At 40.3% G+C, this 18,848-nt stretch overlaps 1 protein-coding gene across 1 annotated transcript in view; it reads left to right on the top strand.

Moving 5' to 3' along the window:
• Positions 1-18,080, top strand: part of Tspan7 (tetraspanin 7) — a 108,873-nt gene extending 90,793 nt beyond the window's left edge. Inside the window, exons 3-8 of the mRNA XM_005080570.4 lie at positions 2,264-2,338; positions 4,213-4,308; positions 5,570-5,725; positions 11,368-11,451; positions 16,789-16,864; positions 17,090-18,080. Coding sequence (XP_005080627.1) covers positions 2,264-2,338; positions 4,213-4,308; positions 5,570-5,725; positions 11,368-11,451; positions 16,789-16,857 — 480 coding nt within the window. The 3' untranslated portion in view covers positions 16,858-16,864; positions 17,090-18,080. The remainder of the gene's footprint in view (positions 1-2,263; positions 2,339-4,212; positions 4,309-5,569; positions 5,726-11,367; positions 11,452-16,788; positions 16,865-17,089) is intronic.
• Positions 18,081-18,848: the final 768 nt, after the last annotated feature.

Genomic DNA, 18,848 nt, shown 5'->3' with positions numbered 1-18,848 from the left:
CAAGAGATCTTCCCGAGCACAAGCAGCCTTCCGTGTCCAAGGTCCCATTGGATCAGGTCTCCCTAAGTCCTTGAGTCTTGTCCAGCAAGAATGCCTGTGTATACTTGCACTCTCTCTCCCATTGCTGTGAGAGTTGAACTAAGCTAGAAACTCACTAAGTGCTGATACAATGGCAAGAATTGGCTTCCAAGACCACTGCCGAGGCCTGTACAATCATGTAGACAGAGCAGTAATGTATCCCCTGGTAAAGACAGACTGCTGAGAGGCTCTTACTGTGCTGTTAGCAGTCATTAGACTCTTATGGTTCTCCTTAGCCTTAGCCTTAGTAACTGAAAAATCACAAATAATAACAATTGGTCCAATATGGAGGCCCAAAAGGACTGTCTGAACACAGAGATAGATGTCTTTTCTCCCAGCTGCCTCTTATAGTTATCTTCCCATAGAACTTTTGGGTAGATGGTAGGGTCTGTATGTGTCTCTCCACAGAGTAATGGCACTTCTGATTGAAGTTTCTATGAGGTTTAGAGAAACATTATGTACCTAGGGCATCATGACCTCAAGCTTAACGTTTTGGTGGTTGTGCTGTTTGTTACGAATTTTGTTAATATTTACAAAAATAAATATTTTAACCAAGTGCTTCTTTAATTAAGTTTGTGTCACTAAGAAGAGTTATTATGATCCTATGCATGTTTGTATATGTACATATTACAGGTAAGTTATGTGGCATTGTGTAGTTCATCCAGATCATCATTTAGGGTCATTACAAACATTTAGAACTGATATATTTCATTTTGATAAGAGAGGAAGCAGGTCATAAGACATATGACTTGTTGCTAAGGAATTAATTCCTCTTCCATTTGTCTGTTTTTCAAAGTCAGAAAAAGGGGGAAAGCCTTCATAATGCAACATCATTGAACTCAGAAGTTTGCCTGCAAAGAGAGAGGAAGAAACAGACATAGACATAGAGTATGTGTGTTTCAAATTAGGAAGTGCAGGGAGAACAGATGAGAAACACTGGAATTATTATTAGCAGTGTCTTGTGTTTGCTTTCTTAGAGGCTATACCATTCACTCCAGAGGTAAGCATCCTGAAAAGAACCTGCTGAGGGTACAATGTTCAAGGATAACTACAATAGTGAAGAGGCGTGTCCTGCTATACACATTCTGGTCTTTGACAACAGATAAGAGGGTGCACTTCCAAATAAAGTGGGCTTGCAGTCACTTTGTATGAGATGTGGCCAAGAAAATGGAGAACTTTACCCAAATGCAAAGTGGCAGAAGCACAGCTCTGCGTCCTGGCCATGTTCATATATACAAATGGTTAATGTGCATATACTGCTTGATGAAAGCAGAACCAATACTGGCAAATGAAAATTGGAAGTAGGTAAACCTATGGCCGGGGACAAAGAAGTTATTCCAGTAATTGGAGTAGTTACAAAATAGAACAGGCAGGCGTGGGGTGGCAGCTCGGCAGTATCGTACTGAGGGTCCTAAGGTCCATGCCCAGAACTGCAAAAAGAGTGTAAAAGGGAATCAAAGTTATATGCACTGATTGACTTTGCACGTGCCATTAGGAAGAAGTTGGTTGAAAAGTCTCCCAAATTGTGACCAGCAGAACAGATATTTTGTTCTAGCTTAAATATTTTCATATTGAAAGTAGGTAACACTTTGTTGTGGATGACCCTTTCAGGTTTCTCCTGATTAGTCTAAGCTGATGGGCACAAGGTCAGTGACAGTTGAGTTCTCCTCAGTATCCATGCCCCAAAATGTTTGTGCATATTAAAAAGACAGTTTTCTATGTTGATACTCATGTGTGAAATTCTAAGAAAGCTATTTACATTCCTGAACTTTCTCTAGGGGTAATAAGGAATTGTCTAATTGCCCCTAGCATAAAGATGCTCACCCTGAAAAAAGCTCTCTTTTTAAAGTTTATTTATCTATGTGTCTGTCTGCCTGTCTGTCTCTGGCCATCTATCTATGTCTCTGTCTCTGTCTCTGTCTCTGTCTCTGTATGAGGGACAGGGTCTGTGTCTGTGTTTGTGTATACACATGCCAGTGCAATGCCCACAGAGCCAAGAGGCACTGGATGCCTTCAGGGCTGGAACTAGAGGCAGTTGTGAGTGACCTGATATTGATGCTATGAACTAAACTTGGGTCCTCTAAAGAGAAGTGTGTGCTCTTAACTGATGAACCATTTTCCAGCCCTTCTTAGCCTTCTTCTTAATCCTGCCTTGTGACTTTGTGCTTGCTTGCTTCATTTTTAGTATGCCATGTTCCTGTCCCTGGTGTTCCTGGCTGAACTTGTAGCTGGCATTTCCGGATTTGTTTTTCGTCATGAGGTAAGTCTACTCATGATGGACAACTCAGTTTAAGAGGCTTTGTGAAGAGGAGTTTTGAAAATGAATGGAATGTGTAAAGGGTGCATACAGGCTAGCCAGAAATTTCCCCCAAGCTTTTACGCCCTTCATCTGGATCCTCACTTGAGTTTTCTCTGTTGCTCTTTCATAAAATGATTGTCCTCTCTGTTTTAAAGCAGGGACTTCCACTATGAATTTAATATTCCTTTGAAAGTAGCTGTTTCCACAAATCACATGTGTGACTCTAAGATTTCTGACACTAGAGGCAAGCTGAGATAATTGTCTTGCTTATAAATCCATTATTGTACCACATAAAGACCAGGAACACGGTAGTTGGACAGGTGCGTGGTAATGGAAGACAACACCACATGGGTTAAATGCGCTGAGCTGTAGTGTGACTGAGTCTTGATGTCTAGCAGCATGTTTTCCTAGGCCCTGTTTTTGCATGCTGAGTTATATTTCCTGGGAGCCTGCCTTTTCTATGTTCTATTCCTTCCCCTATTGTCCTGATTTTGCCCTTGACTGGAGGTAGTATCCCAAATGCCAAAGCTAAGTTCCAGAATCTGTGATGCTGCATCTAGAGGCAGATTGCCCATTCTTACTATCAGATGAAGAGAAATGGGATGAGGTTGTGACCTCAAAAGCCCTGACAAATGGCCTAAGTGCATGTGTAAAAACCCGGAAGTCCTCTTCTCCCTTTTCGTCATAGTCTCTAGGGATTGCAGTTTCATCTTGATCACAAATAAAGGTTGACTTTGGCTAAGTGTCGAAACTCATGGGGTGACAATAGGTCATATTGGTACCATTTACTTGGACTGCTGCTGTAAAACAATCCTGGATTGCCTACTGGGCAGGTGCAGTGTTGTTTCTTGAGCATATGTCCTCAGGGTGTCACATACAGCCTATTCTGTATACAACCCCCAACCCTGAGAGACAACACAGGAAGAAAATGAGGTTATAGAGTTGGGTCTGGTAGCCACTTTGACTTGTAGCTAACTGTCCCATAACTAGTGTCTATCTCTTACAGCTATCCCTTGGACAGTGCTTCCAGAAATTAGCAAGGAATAGGCCTAATTGGGGTAGTTAATATATTTAGCTTTAAGCTTGCCACCAGATAATTATTACCAATTGCTGTTTTCCTAATTCAGAGGCATCTCATCAATTGGATTAGTTTTACCATAAGCCATGTGACCTAGTAGTACACCTAACACCTCACCTTCTTCAGATTTTCAAAGTAATAGAACTTAAAAATGATCCCAAAGGCAAATGTGTTCACTGAAAATGAGAAAGGGTTTCATTAACTTTCTACTAACAAGAAAAGAACTCGTCTTTTCGTCTCTTTTCTTTTAGCCTTGGTAATTACCATTTAAGTGAATGATGGATTCTGTCCCCCTCCAGTAAGATAGAATAGAGGTCAGTTTGGGGCTAAAACCTCAGTCTTCCCATCCTGCTGGTGGTCTGTCTGTTACAGTTCTGTCTGCATGAAGTCAAAGAAGGCTATAGGAAGGAAGTTTGGTATGAATCGATTCAAAGAAAAATAACTAGAAAAACCATGCCTGAGGTTTGGCTAGTCACCCTTATGGCCCTTTCAGAAGCCACCTAGCGATTTCAGTGTGCTAGATCCCTAGTTCCCTCTAAATTGGTGCTTCAAACCAACTCTTTCTTTAAATTCCTTGGCTAGTTAAATCTTTGGTGAATTTTCTGGGCTCCTTTGTCTCAGAAAACAGGGCTTTCCTCCCCTAGTCAGCACTTCCTGAGACAATTTCAGGGAAATGGCGCTGGGGCAGAAACTAGTAGGAATCTGAGTCAGTTTCCGCACAGTGGACTGAAACTGCATTCTCCTTTGTCTTCCATAGATCAAGGACACCTTCCTGAGGACTTACACGGATGCCATGCAGAACTATAATGGCAATGATGAGAGGAGCCGGGCAGTGGACCATGTTCAGCGCAGCGTAAGTTTCAGGGAAAGAGCTGAGAATGGAGCTTGTATGTAACGCTCTCGCCTTAGATCTCTAGGCATGGTAGGTTGGTAGGTTAGACCAGTTGCATACACTGTTCATAATCGTTCTCTAACTCTTGGTCCAGTTCTGTTCTGAAGAATTGGTTCCAAACATTTGTCCAGGATTTGGTTTTCTAGAAAGTTAGCATCAAAAAGGCACACTGTGTCTTATATTGGTGAAAGTGCTAAACATGCCAAGATTACTCCATTTGTCCTTAAAGGATGAACCATTGGAAAGGAACTAGGTGGTGGCTACGTGTCAGTCTAGCTAACAGTTCATTCCTGAAGGCTGGCTCTCTGAAGGAAGCCACTTATTGGAGCCCTGTAGTAAACCTGGAGAGTGGACCAAACAGGAACTAAGGATCTGTTGGGTATGGTCTACAAAGGGGGAAACAATGTAATTATATTTAAACTTCAAAATGTTTTTTTAATGTTTTAAAACAATACGATTTTAAATTTTATTTTGATGACATTTCAGACTTCAGGAACATCAAAACTACAAAGAAGTGTACACTCAGATTTACCAATCAATAACATTTTGGTCTCATTTGCTTTCCAAGTCTCTACACAATAGATCAAAAACCTTTTCTAAGAAGGGAGAAATAGAAAATACTTTAGACAATGGGGGAGGGCCTTATGCTCTGTGTCACAACCAACTCTGCCACCACAGCACAAGGGAGCCATGGGCAATAGGCAGTACATAAACAAACAGGCATGACGGGTTCTCCAAACACCTTTACAGAAACAGGCATGTAGTAGGCTATAGTTTACAAATAGAACCTTTCTGTCCCATAGACACACCACCCTCTCTAAGCTATTTGTTAACTGGTTATTGTACATCCAGTGGAGAACTTTGAGAAAACATTACCTGTTTACCAGTATTCTGGGTGGAATTAATGTATGCATCTGTATGTTTAATAGCACTCTTACATGTCTGTGACATTTAGCAAGGGCCAAAGCCTAGTACTTCACTGTGGATGGTAAGAAAGCCAATATAATGCAGATTCAGCTTCCTTTTCTGAGCTCAGATGGGCACCAAGAAAACGATGGATTGGTAGTAGAGCTTGAGCCCATTTTTTCCATACCTAAGGTAGGTGTGCTATATTGGAAGCCTGGCTGCTCTTTTTCATAAAAAAATGTTTCAGGGCAGGAAGCAAGGAGGCCACCGTGTTTGCTCAAGCACTCTCAAATTCATTTTATTTTCCTGTTATCAGCTGAGCTGCTGTGGCGTGCAGAACTACACCAACTGGAGCAGCAGCCCCTACTTCCTGGAACATGGCATCCCCCCCAGTTGCTGCATGAATGAAACTGATTGTAACCCCCTGGATCTGCACAATCTGACTGTGGCCGCCACCAAAGTGAACCAGAAGGTATGTCTTCCCCCTGGTCCTAGTGAGACAGGCAGTTCACAAGGACAGTTCTTTTGTGACATTAAGACAAATAGGTTAGAAAGGGTAGTCTCGGGGGGAGTTGAGCCTCTTCCTTTGTGGTGCTTGCTTGTCTAGGGCAAGCACTTGAGGCTGCTCGCTTCTGAAAGAGGAAGCTGTGCCTCCAATTGGTCTCACGTGGCTCTCCCACAGCAAGCAGCTACCAAGCACAGCTATGAAGGGTTACCAAATGGTTTCTGTTAACCTTGATGCCCGTGTCAGACAGAGAGGGTTTGCTTTCTTCTTTCTGGGTGCCTTTCTTCTACTTAATATACCATCGAAACATGAAATTATTCACAGCTGGGTGCCAGTCTTTGGCAGGAAGAAGGGAGTAGAGTTGACAGACAGTGTCTGCTTCTCCTAGGAGGACAGCCTTTATTTTAGGGACTTCACTGTTGTAGGAAAAGAAATGAACAGCTCCAATTCAACTCACTGTCAACATCCCAATTCCCAAAGAAGCAGAGAAAAAAAGGATGGTGGAAAGAGATGTGCAAGTTCATTCACAGCGCAAAGGGGAGACATGAACTTCCAGTAGTCAGGGAGAAGAGAACTGAATCCTGGATTACACTTTCCAAAGAATATAGGGAAGACATGGTACAACTGTGTAGGAATGCTATCAGCATTCTTAAACATTTAAAGAACTGCCCTTTATAAGCTATGATTTGAGAAACAAGGGAGCAGAATGTACTGTTGGATTTGCCTATAGTTAATTATCTATGGGGCAAATTTTGTTCTCTTACCAAGAAAACATTCTAGTCTCTAATATCTTCACAGTTCTGTGTTATCTGGGCCACCTACTGAATAATTCATATGATAAATGATAGCCATTCTATTCTCTCAAGATTAGAATATTATGAGGTCATTTCTGTATTTTACCCATTTTATATTGGGATCTGTAACAAGAATGCTGCAAGGTTGTTGCTGTTCTGGGAGCTCATTTTATCATTCTGAAATTTACTTTGCTATTGGTATGATTCGAGAAGATTGGGTATTGACTATCCCAGCCTCAAGAACACCGACTGACTCCTATTGGAATATTCTTTGAGGCTGCCTTTGCCTCTCATAAGACTTTGTTTGACTTTTACATAGGCAATCTCCACTGAGTAGCCAGATATACATATCATTTTGCTGCCATTTTATGGAGTGTGCATCCATGCCTGCATAAGAAACTTTGATTTATAGATGACAAGAAGTGATCTATGGGAATGAGTGCTTTGCTTCATGTGGCTTGTGAAAACAGCACCCATCAAATTTCTGTAAAACAATTTTTTTCACATAAACATTTTCCTTTGGGAAAATTAAGGACATGGAAATCTGAATTCAGAGGCTAGACTCAGTTTAAATTCTGAATAGGCACTTTCTGGTTGTGGGATCTTGGTGAAGTTACTTAGCCTTTCTTGGGTTTGTTTTCCCCATCTGTAAATTATAGATTATAATAGTTTTTGCTCCTTGGAGTTAATATGAGGAATGCATGAAATAAAGTATCTAAAGCATAGTGCCAAGCACAGACTGAGGACACTCTAGGTATTAATTGTGATGCAAATGTAACTTCAGCAATGTTGGCATTACTTTTAATTTCTCATAATGACCCTTATAGGGAATACCTCTGTTAGCCTCTAAAAGGAAGGCTAGGAGCTGGAGAGATGGCTCTGAGGTTAAGAGAGCTTGTTGCTCTTGTACAGGACAGGAATTCAGTTCCAAGTACTAAGGTTAGCTGACCCACAACTGCCTATAACCCCAGCTCCAGGGAACCTGACTCCCTTTTCTGGCCTCTACAGGCATGTGCACATACCCACATACACATACCCCCCATACATACACACACACACACACACACACACACACTAAAAAATAAAATACATCTTGAAAAAGTACAAGGATACTTGGGCCCTATACTGTATCTGTAATTTGTAAAATTATTTTTAGAAGAAAAGACAGGTAGCATTTTTTGCCATTTTGGTGACAGCCTATACTTTGACCTCACCCCCTATCCCTACTACAATCCTAGTTTATTGTTCCCCAAGTACCTCAAAGACTTGAGAAAATCATGTAAATACTCTGTCACTGCCTTTGGACTCTCTCTAACATGAATCCTAGAGAGAAATGTGAGTGCAGCTGAAATGTGTCTGCTGAATTTCATTAGACTTTCTCATGGAATGACTACATGACACTCTGGTACAAATTATTTCTCCTTTTGGCATCTTGCAGCTACCCATATCAACTGGAAGATGAGGAATGGAATGGAGACTGTAGTAGTAGGTGTTCATAAATATCAGCATCCTCCCCCCCAGAAGGGCTTAGTTACTGTCACATTCTCAATCTATGGAATCCTGAAGTTTAGAATAGGCAGGTCATCCCTCTAGATCATTTGCTATTTTGAGTCCTACCCTCTGATAATACAGAAGGATGAACTTTGACTTTTACTTGCTAACCTGGGGAGCATCTATTATACAGATTCTGGGTGGGGAGCAGGTAGGGGGAGGTGTGAACCATTACACAGGATATTGCTTATTTGGCTCAGGGCACAGGGTTTATTTTCTTTTGCTAGCAAGACATGAAATGTCTGCAGGTTCAGTTAGCTAATTGCACTGGCTGAGCCCCTACCATAGGAATGGCATGCCAATTTGTAAGAACAAGAGGAAGAAGGACTGGCTCTGCTTTCTGGAACCTTTCTGGAACTTGCCTTCTCCACATAGATAAAGTCTGCCATTGGCAGATGCTTTTCAATTGGCAACTGTTGATTTAGATACATTGAGAGGGTGAGGAAATTAACCATCCTGTTTCTCAGTGTTTCCTAGGAGACTTAGCATATCTCTAGATTTATCTCATGCTAGACAGCCAGACTTTCATATTAGGAAATTGAGAGAGATGGTGGTGGATAGATAAGCTCACACTTTAGTGCAGGACTTAAGGTTGAATGCAAACATGACCCATGGTTGTAGTATCAGAGAAATTCTTGCGTCTACAGAACTGTGCTACTTGGAAAGCAGGCTCTAGGGCTGAATGACGAATCACAGAGAAAATAAATCATTCTCATCTTCTCATTTTGGTTTACTCTGTTATTGATAGGATGTATTAATTTGGTTTCTTACTTATAGTAAAACTAGGTAACTTTTTGTGGGTTTTTAGGGTTTTCTTTTCAGAAGAGTAGTTCCTTTCCAAGATTTAGTGAGCATATGAAATATCCGGAGAGCTTGTTAAAATAAATTCAAATTTACTAAAAAGTATTAAAAAGGAATACCCCCGCCCCCCAAAAAAGTAAATAAGCCAGGCAGTGGTGGTACATGCCTTTAATTCCAGCACTCAGGAGGCAGAGACAGGTGGATCTCTGTGAGTTCGAGGCCAGCCTGGTCTACAGAGTGAGTTCCAGGACAGCTTCCAAAGCCACAGAGAAACCCTGTCTCAAAAAACCAAAAAAAAAAAAAAACTAACCCAGGCATGTGGCAGATGCTGATTCCACAGGTCTGCGGTAGGGCCTCCAGTTTGGCATTTCTCACGAGTTCCATGATGCTTATTCAAGAACTACACATGATGTAGCAGGGAGAACTATTTTTGCCATAGCTGAACTCATGCCATGCAGTTACTCATGTTTGTGATTGCTCCTACTGGCTGACAATGAGCATATCAAAAATAAAGTTACTCTTGAAAAGTCCAAAAACAGAGCTGGGATGTTACTCTGTGATAGAGTACTTCTCTAATGTATGTGAAACCCAGTGGTACAGCCCTCTCACTGGAGAAACTAAGATGAACACACGCCCCCACCAAAAAAAGAGTCAAAACTGTACTTGTACTTGTAGAAACACAGGCTTGGTTTAAGTGCAGAATTAAAAGCCATGATGGAGGGAGCATAAAAATCTCTGCCAACTAGTTTACAGACTAAGAAAATGGTCAGTGTTGCTTCTATTTGTGTGAGATGATCAGACTTGTGTTTTCATATTTTGGGTCAATCTAATGCTGATGATGTGGAGCTTACTCTCCACCTTGGACATCTATGTGGAAAAAGGCTGTGATGATGGCCAGCTTGAAGAAACACCATTTGGGAAAGCGTTAGAATAGCTGCTTATCTTCCTGCCTATTGCAGCCTTCCTAACCCACATGTTTCTCCCTCTTGCTACCCTTTGGAATGTAATGTGATGTATCATATTGCTAGTAAAAGTGAAATCAGCAAGCTTCTACCAGAAAGAATCAAATTGTACAACTCCCCATGAGCCAGCATGCACTTCCCTTCATATTTCTATCAGATAGTAAGGAGTATGTTTTGTGAATTGCATTGAAACAATGTTATAGCACAGTTGTATGTTAATGAACTCTGTATAAAGATGCTGTGAATATGATAGATCATTTAGAGCAGGAGCATTGGTAGAATTTCCACATGCTATGAGCTTTGTTAAACAAAATTGGAATTTAAAAATGAAGGACAATGGAGGGGTTGTTGTTATTCAGATGTTATTATGACTTAGTATGAACTCCAGAAAAACAAGAACCACTTTGATTCTCTTCATTAAATGTCTGCATTTTTCACACAACTTGTATATTCAGGTCAGAGTCCTTTACTGGAAAATACCCTGTATTCTTTGCTGAATAAGTCAGCTAGGAAATAAGTTGATTTGGTTAGTTCCATATATATGTTCATTTAAACACACACATGCATGCATATGTGTGTACAGGCACACTTCTAGTCCTACTGTTTGATCTAAAAGTAGGGAATTTAGTAGTAATAGTCAGCTTTTGCCTTCTTTGTATTATGGAGGATGCAAAAGAAGTAGGTTTTTCTTACCTTGACTAGGTTGATAAAATATAATCTACCTCAACAGCATTTTAATTTTAACATTAAAATGCTGTCAATTTCTCTATTTAACCATGGTATTTGAAGGTTGTAGATGAAAAGAAAATTTACTTGGTCTTGTGGATAAGGTTAGTGACAGTCTGAAAGGTAAAGTGACTTGCTCAAGGTTACATAGTAAATGCTGACAAAGCAGATTCTAGAATATATTAGGAAAAAAACCTTAAGGGATTCCCTAGGAAGAACTCAAAACTGTAAAATTTGCAGTTATTTGAACACTTTTCTCAGACCAAATGATTTCTCTTTATCCAAGAGTTCATCATTTATATACAAAATGCTAATGGTAGTGTTTGTTTTTCTTTTGAGACAAAAATCTCATTATCTAGCCCTGGCTAGCCTAGAACGTGCTGCATAAACCAACCACCTGTCTTTGCCTCCCAAATGATGGGATTAAAGGCGTGCACCGCAAAGACCAGCCTAATTTCAAATTTTTGGAATAACCTTGGATCTTTGCATGTTTCCTTTTATGCCTCTACAGAGTTTACTTCATAGAACTTTTGTATTTCTTGATAAGTTTAATACTACTAATGACATGTTCATAGGTGAAATTATGTCTGGAATTTGCCAAGGATTGTGTGTTGGGGAGGTCTCTTTATATCTATAAATTATACTATTAGGGGAACTATCCTGTGTGGGTTTGTTTTACTATCCTCTATAATTTTGTATGTTTGAATTCTTTGGTTGGTTGGTTGGCTGGCTGACTGACTAACTGGTTGGTTGACTTCCCATATTTTCTTTGTAGGGCTGTTATGACCTGGTGACCAGTTTCATGGAGACTAACATGGGGATCATCGCTGGAGTGGCGTTTGGAATTGCATTCTCTCAGGTACTCAGATGATGATGCCTATCCCAGCCTCCCAGGCTTGTTTGTCTCCCTGGCCTCCAGAGTCTCCTACTGTCTTCTTGTGCTCTGGGGAAGGCCCATATATGGGGTCAGAGGTCCTTGCTCATTAGGCCTCAGGTCATCTGTTTATTGATTTTTCTTTTTCAACTTAAATGAAGTTTTGCTGTCAAGGGAATATTGGTTACAGTTCAACTAATGACTACATCCAGTACAACAACTTGCTTCTTCACAGGTCAAATGGAGGGTACCAGAACAAGGTACTGGCTTTATTGGACCATAAACAACTCCAAACATCAGCTGGCTGGTCTAGATTTGAGGGCGGCTCTTTCCCTGGTTGACCTTTTCTTTTTTGTTCTTTCTTGGTTTCTGTTAATTACACATGGCATTGCTCCCCTTGAAGGAAGCTCATATTTAGCAATATTTATATTGTGAACATTATTTTAATCTTTGGATTTGACTCTTCTGCTTCTTAAGAGGAAACTTAATTATTTGTGTATCAAACTGTCCATCTCTTTATCTCTATTCACATTTTACATACTAGTGAGAGATAAAATTATGCCAATTAAGTAAGCTAAAGATACTAAAGGATAAAATACATTTAAGTTAAATCTGAAATTTAGCCTTGCCCTAGCCAGTGAGGTCTTGTTTTCCTGGGTTCTGAGCTCTTGAACAAATGATATGTCCTTGTTATAATACTGCTGTAGGTACAAGGACTAACATGTATACTTAGCAGCTTAATAAGAACTATGTTTAACTCAGATTTTTTTCACACTAACAGATCATTTTTCACAGAAATCCCACTTGATATCTCAGTAATGGCTGCAAAGTTCCATGTCTATAGAGGCTATCTCAAAGTCTAATTTTCTCCCTCTGCATCTGTTGTTCTGCTTAGCAATATAAATGCAGTTTTGCTTTATTCCAGGTTGTTCCTGGGATGTTTTTATTGAAATATGAAGTTCAAAGAAAAGTAGCTAAATTTTAACTTTATAATTTAGTAAATTATTACTTATGTGGCTCTTGCTTAGACCAGGGAATAGATCCTTAACTTGTTAGTATGTCTCTGCCAAGCAGAGCTTAGCATTAAAGAAAGTGAGCTGCTTTTCTTCCTAAGTAGTTATCAAAACCTGCATGACATGTCATCTCCCAAGAGCATGTGAAGTAAGTCACTGCAAGTGTCTCTTGTGTTGCAATTTCAAAATCCTCCTGAAACATACTTCAATGGTTTCACACTCCTGGAGTGAATTAAAGCCCCAACATGCCAACACACAGACAAAGCGGAGTGGGTTCACAAACAGTGCAATTAACTCAGTCTCCAGAGACATTTCAAAGGCAGTTAATGCCCTGAACTTTCTCCCAATTGCTGTAACATTTCAGTAATAACAGTTAGTAACATTGTGTAATGGCCTAGGGACAATTTCAAGGATCTCAAACCTTGTGACTCATGCAAATGTGAGGATACACTTGACAGCATTGAGCATATAGTTTCCTCACCACAGGTTTTTACTACCAGAAATATAGAAGTGTGGTGTACACACACACACACACACACACACACACACACACATACACACACACACACACACACCCTGAAGTCTTTCTTCCTGACTTCCCTAGAGAAATAAAGTGACACAATGCCAATACTCCACATAAAGAAAAGAATACCCCAGTGAGCCTGGGATCTTGTTGCTGAAGCTTCTTATCTAAGACTATACCTATGCAGTCATGGGCATGTAAGTGAAACGGTAGGAAGATCTTGTATTCATCGGTAAGATGTATCAAGTGTTGTTCACGCTTCTCTCAAGCATCCCTGTAAAGGAATTTATTCTTTGACAAATAGCTACCTAACCTGATGATGGCTGGTTAAAGAGATATATGGCTTGGGGATGGTTGAAGATGCTCTGTGACACACTAGAACACTGACAGAGGAGCTTTGACTCTGAGGAGCAGGAAAAGAGAAACATTATAGCAGGTTTAGCGAGAGCCACACAGATGTTGAGATAAGAAGAGAAATCACAAAGACCACTAACATTGTGCATTCCCTACCATTCACTTGCATGGCCATGCAGAGGAGAGATTTGACACCTACTGTGCTCAGCTTCTGCCTGGGAGGGAAATGGTTGTAGTTAGTTGGTATTTTCATTCTTTTTACTCTTCCAACTCTTGGGGGCCTTGCCACTCAGCTCCCAAATAAATCTCACATGAGGCTTATTCTTAATTATAAATACCCGGCATTTCACCTTTACTCTGGCTGGATTGCTGAGTGGCTAGCCCCTGATGACCTCGTCTCCTTGTTTTATCTTTCTTTCTTTGTTTCTCTCAGATGTCTCCTCCTATTTCTTCTCTCTGCCTGACAGCCACACCTATCCTTTCTCCTGCCTCTCTATTGGCCATTCAGCTCTTCATTAGACCATAAGGTGTTTTAGACAGGCAAAGAATCACAGCTTCACAAAGTTATACAAATGCAGTATAAACAAAGCAAAGCATCTTTACATCGTTAAACATGTGTTCCGGAGCATAAACAAATGTAGCACACCTTAAAATAATATTCTACAATATTGGTCATGGCTGGCAATTCCCAGATGGACGTTCATGGCTGGTCTTCCTGTCTAAAGATACTAGGAATAGCAGTTATTTACATATGTCTCCATCAACTCCAAATTTCTGTTAGATAAGGCATGGTTTCCAGATACCAATAGATACAGGAACTCCCTGGGGCAATGGTAACTAACCACTTACAAGATGTCTGTTCAGGAAGAATCACCCCATGGAGCCTAGTCAATATCCCAGAGGCCAAAGTTCACAAACTTCATTCAGACACTGTAGAGTCAAATCTTACAAATGCTGGTTGATATAAATTAACGTGTTATGCTTTGACTCTCCTCTAGTAAACAGAGGCCAAAGTGTGGGGGAAAGATCAGCAGCACCTACTCCCTGCTTTTCTCTCTTCCCACCCCTCTGTCCCTCCCACCTTTCACTTTGCTTTGTCTACTTTACATCTTCCCCTTGCCCTTTTTCTACACCCTGGTATGAGAAACTGGCCTCTTGCATACCTATTGTGTCAGATAATAAAGGTGGTGTAATGCTGCATGGAAAACTGCTGAGTCCAGTTGATTGACTTGTAAGCACCATGTCCCTTGTTAGCTAACTTGGCTTAGAGCTCTTGTTCGGATGGCCGAGTTTGAGCTAGCACTCCCCAGAGCTCCTGTTACCTTTGTCCTCTCAAGAAAAGTACAATTGACTGGGCTTGATAGACACATTCTGTATTCCCTATAAGTTTACAGTAAGAAGTGGGGTATGCTTTGATGAGATGTTTCTTTCCTCCTATTTGGGAGGAAACAGTCTCACAGTTTATCCCAGACTCTCCTGGAACTCACTGTGTAACCTAGCTTAAACTCAATTCAAAGCATTCTTCCTACATGGGCCTGGTCTCCCTAATGTTGAGGTTATAGATGTGAGTCACCATACCTGTCTTTCCCTATAGTTTTGATAGCTTCCATCTTTAGGAAGGGAGCTTGGACAGAAATAGAGGAGGGGATAAAGAGAGAGTAGGTGAGAGGGGGAAGGAGAGATGATGTATGTATACTCTTTATTCTCTATCTTTCCATCTCTCCTTCTTCTCTCTCTTCTTCTGTATTTCCCTTCTTTTATTAAGAAAGAGAATAAATCCCTTAATTCAAAGGCAAAAGGAATGTATCAAAAAAAATACAGAACCCATTCCTACCAATTCATTCCTGACCTCTCCCCTCCTTCCAGGGCCTTTGTTGGGGCCTACAATCTGATGGGATGATTTATTCTATGCCAGTAATTCTTTAGGAGTCCCTTAAAATGCCTGTAACCTTTTCTGTATACAGGGTATAAAGAGGTGGGGCTAGTCTCAGATACGGAGCTGTTGCAACATTAATCTTTATGAAGACTACCTGTATAGTTTGGGAAAGATAGTTGACCTATTAAACCTATTTTCTTAAGAAATCTGGAAAGCTGAAATTAAAATATTAAAAAGAGTTGTAGTAAAGATGATTCTTTATTTTATTATATCTGAATGTGTTATACACTTTCAGTATTTATTTAGTTTTTATTATAATATAATTTTTTGCTCTGTGAAATGTACTCTGAAATTTCCTGATCTTGGAAACTATCAGTCTTTTAGAAAGAGACATGCTGTAAGTTTCAAACTTTTTGCACTCCTGGAGGAATTTAGGTTCTCATTCAGCCCTTATACCTTTGGCAACTCCACAGTAAATGCAGGATAATATATATATATTATATAATACATATAAACATGGAATGATGTACTTGTATCTTTAGAGGTCACTGCTACCTATAAGACAACAAGACATGGCCAGTTTCTTAAAGACAAGGCACTATTAGCTAAAGAAAAATGGCCTCTGGACTCAAGTGTACCATTGAATACCTCTCCAAGGAATTCTGATCCACCTGGGTTATGACTATTGGTTACTAAAGATGTGACTAAGGGTATCTTGATACTGCCAGAATCATTTTTCATCAGATTCACCTGTGCCACAAGCTAATCCAAGGCACAAAGAAGGGAGAGACCAGGGTTCTCTATGGAAGTGGTAAGGCAACTATGAGTAGTTTTTGTGTGGACTCTGAAAACTAGGAAGTGGACACTGAATGTATGTGGGCCTGTTTAGGCCAGTAATAGCTACATGATTGAGAAACAAAAAACATTTAAAGCTCTATTTTTCAGTTTCCCCTCTCCCGACTCACCTCTTAAAGTGATGGCTTTGTTATCTCACTGGAAAATGAATCCAGTCTCTATTCTTGTCTCAAGGAAAAAACAAAACACTATTCTGTCAGTCAAGTATAACTAGATTATCACACCGTGTTGAGAAATCTGCCAAATATATTTAACCTTCCAAATAATTCAAAGCTTATGCCTTTGAATTAAAATTTAGCCTTTCTGTTAATATCACACCAATTCCATGTTATTTTTTGTATTAATCTCAAAGCATGATCATATTTTAATACTAGTTGCTATCCCAAGTTGTTCTGAAATGGCCAGAGTGAGCTACTTCTGAACTTTGTAGCCAGTTTAAGAACTTCCCACTGGCTCACACCAGTACTTAGACTACCTCAAATCCGATATGTTCTTCACTCCTGACCTTTGCTCTTTCCATATAAGAAAACCTCTATTTACTAAAAGTTATATCTAGAGACCCATGTGTATCATGACAGCTCATTATGCTGACAGATAGATATAAACGGTTGCTATGTATCAAAACTAAATGCATCTATAGCTGAAGAAGAGTATATCTCTGTGACTTGAGATTCTTCTTTATTTGTTTTCCTTGGCAACAGTTGATTGGCATGCTACTGGCTTGCTGTCTGTCCCGGTTCATCACGGCCAATCAGTATGAGATGGTGTAAAGAGAAGGTAAGTGGCAGTGGGGAGTATTTTTCCATTTGGTGCCCATACTTCCCTTCAAGTGAGAGGAAGAGTGCTCAGCTGCTGAACTACAAGGTGTTATCCATGAATGGAATTCTCACATCTGTATGCTGGGAAGGAGGTGGGGTAGACGCCATTGTGAAACCTTGGGAATGTTTACTCTTCACCTTACATGTGAATAACTCCCACATTTTCTCCTTCTCTTTCTCGCAGTCTTTCAAGAACTATGGAATAAGAGGCCTGTTTTCTAAAAGGAACTGCCGCTATCTCTGAAAGACTTCCAAAGAACGTTAGAGCACAGTACATAACATCCCGCCCTGCTCCCACCACCCGCTCCCCCAAGCCCACCCCCGTGTGCAACTGACACTCCTATCCAGTCTATGCTCTGCCTTTCAGCGCACATCATGTGTAGTGTCCATCTTGTGAAGCCCTGTTATGCCACACAGTGTAGCCATGCCCCCTGCAGCTAGTCATAGTGAATCCCACCCGAAAGCCCTGTGAGTGCCAGCTCTCTCATATGTACTTGGTCCAACTGTAGGTGACTGGTTATCACATCATCACTGGCCCCTTGTGGCCCTGCATGTAGTAGGGGAGGCTTCAGTCAGCCCCTCGCTGTGGTCCATGAATGCCACACACGTTTCCGTAAATAAGCAGATGGTAGTTATCTTTTCTTTTGGCTTAATCTGATTTGGTTTGGTTTGCCCTTTACTGGGGTTCTTTCCTATCTTCTTTACTGTCAAGACATGTGGAGAGACATAGTGGGAGTTATTTATGAGGCGAACACAGCATGTGGCATACATGGTAGAAACTGTTGTTAAGCATTAGGTGGCCTCCTTGCTCATAATTGTTCCACATGTGGGTGTGGAGAGACAGCTTAGTGTAGGATTTCCTCTCAGATGAAACCTGTATAATCCTGTTACAAGGTTATGTTGTTACTCTCCCTGAAGGCGCATATACTACTTCTGATTTGCCACAACTAATTTCTATTATTTTACTTTTTCTTTCTGTATTTTTTTCCTTGCACTGACATTATAGACTTGGAGGACCTCATCAGATCAATTTAAAGTGACTGTAGAGGGGAAAAGAAAGTCAAAATATTTTTTAAAGATCTTAAAAATAATGCCTCTGTCTAGCATGCCAACAAGAATGCATTGATATTGTGAACATTTGTGATATATGTATTAATAAATAGAGCAATTACAAATGGCTGTGTTATGGCTCTCTTCTTTTGATTGTAATTAAAATCTTTGCACACATATTCCAATTCTGTCCTGCTCTTTGCATTTTATATATGGACACAGCTATCTTTGAGTATTCCCACCTAACCTAAACACTAGAGGGTTGTTGTTTTTTTATCATGGATATCTCAGAAACTTAAAATGGTTATCAAGAGTAAGATAGACTGTTAGCCACAGAGTTAGAGCCTTCATAGTACTTCATGTCTCTGCAGTTCATGAAAGAAATACAAAGACTTCAGCAGAGTTTTGAAAGTCTCAATTCTTTTCTAAAATGCAATGATTATCTGTTAATTCTTTCATCGTTTCTATAAATGCATGCTCCTCCGTCTTTACGTTCTCCTCTAGATCGGATTGAGTATGCATGACCTAAGGAACAATTCAATGCCTCAGTGCCCTAATCTGTATTAAAGTATGAAATGCTCACATTTGATATGAATGCCATTTTAACATAGGTATAGTATGACACATGAATTGCAATCATTGTTTTTTCAGCAGATCCTACTGGCGTATGCCACAAAAACCAGTACCAATCATTGTTTTTTGATGAGTCATCAAAAAGAGAAGTGTCAGTAAAAACCTAAATTGATTAGTTGGGGGGCTGGAGAGATGGCTCAGAGGTTAAGAACACTGACTGCTCTTCCAGAGGTCCCTGGTTCAATTCCCAGCTCGCACATAGCATCTTACAACTGCCTCTAGCTCACACAGACATACATGCAGGCAAAAGATCAATACAC

The sequence above is a fragment of the Mesocricetus auratus genome, unplaced genomic scaffold (assembly GCF_017639785.1).
Source record: "Mesocricetus auratus isolate SY011 unplaced genomic scaffold, BCM_Maur_2.0 Super-Scaffold_100033, whole genome shotgun sequence".
In the NCBI taxonomy this organism is placed as follows: domain Eukaryota; kingdom Metazoa; phylum Chordata; class Mammalia; order Rodentia; family Cricetidae; genus Mesocricetus; species Mesocricetus auratus.
The sequence above is the reverse complement of the archived record's forward strand: the minus strand, read 5'-3'. Positions and strand labels throughout refer to the sequence as shown.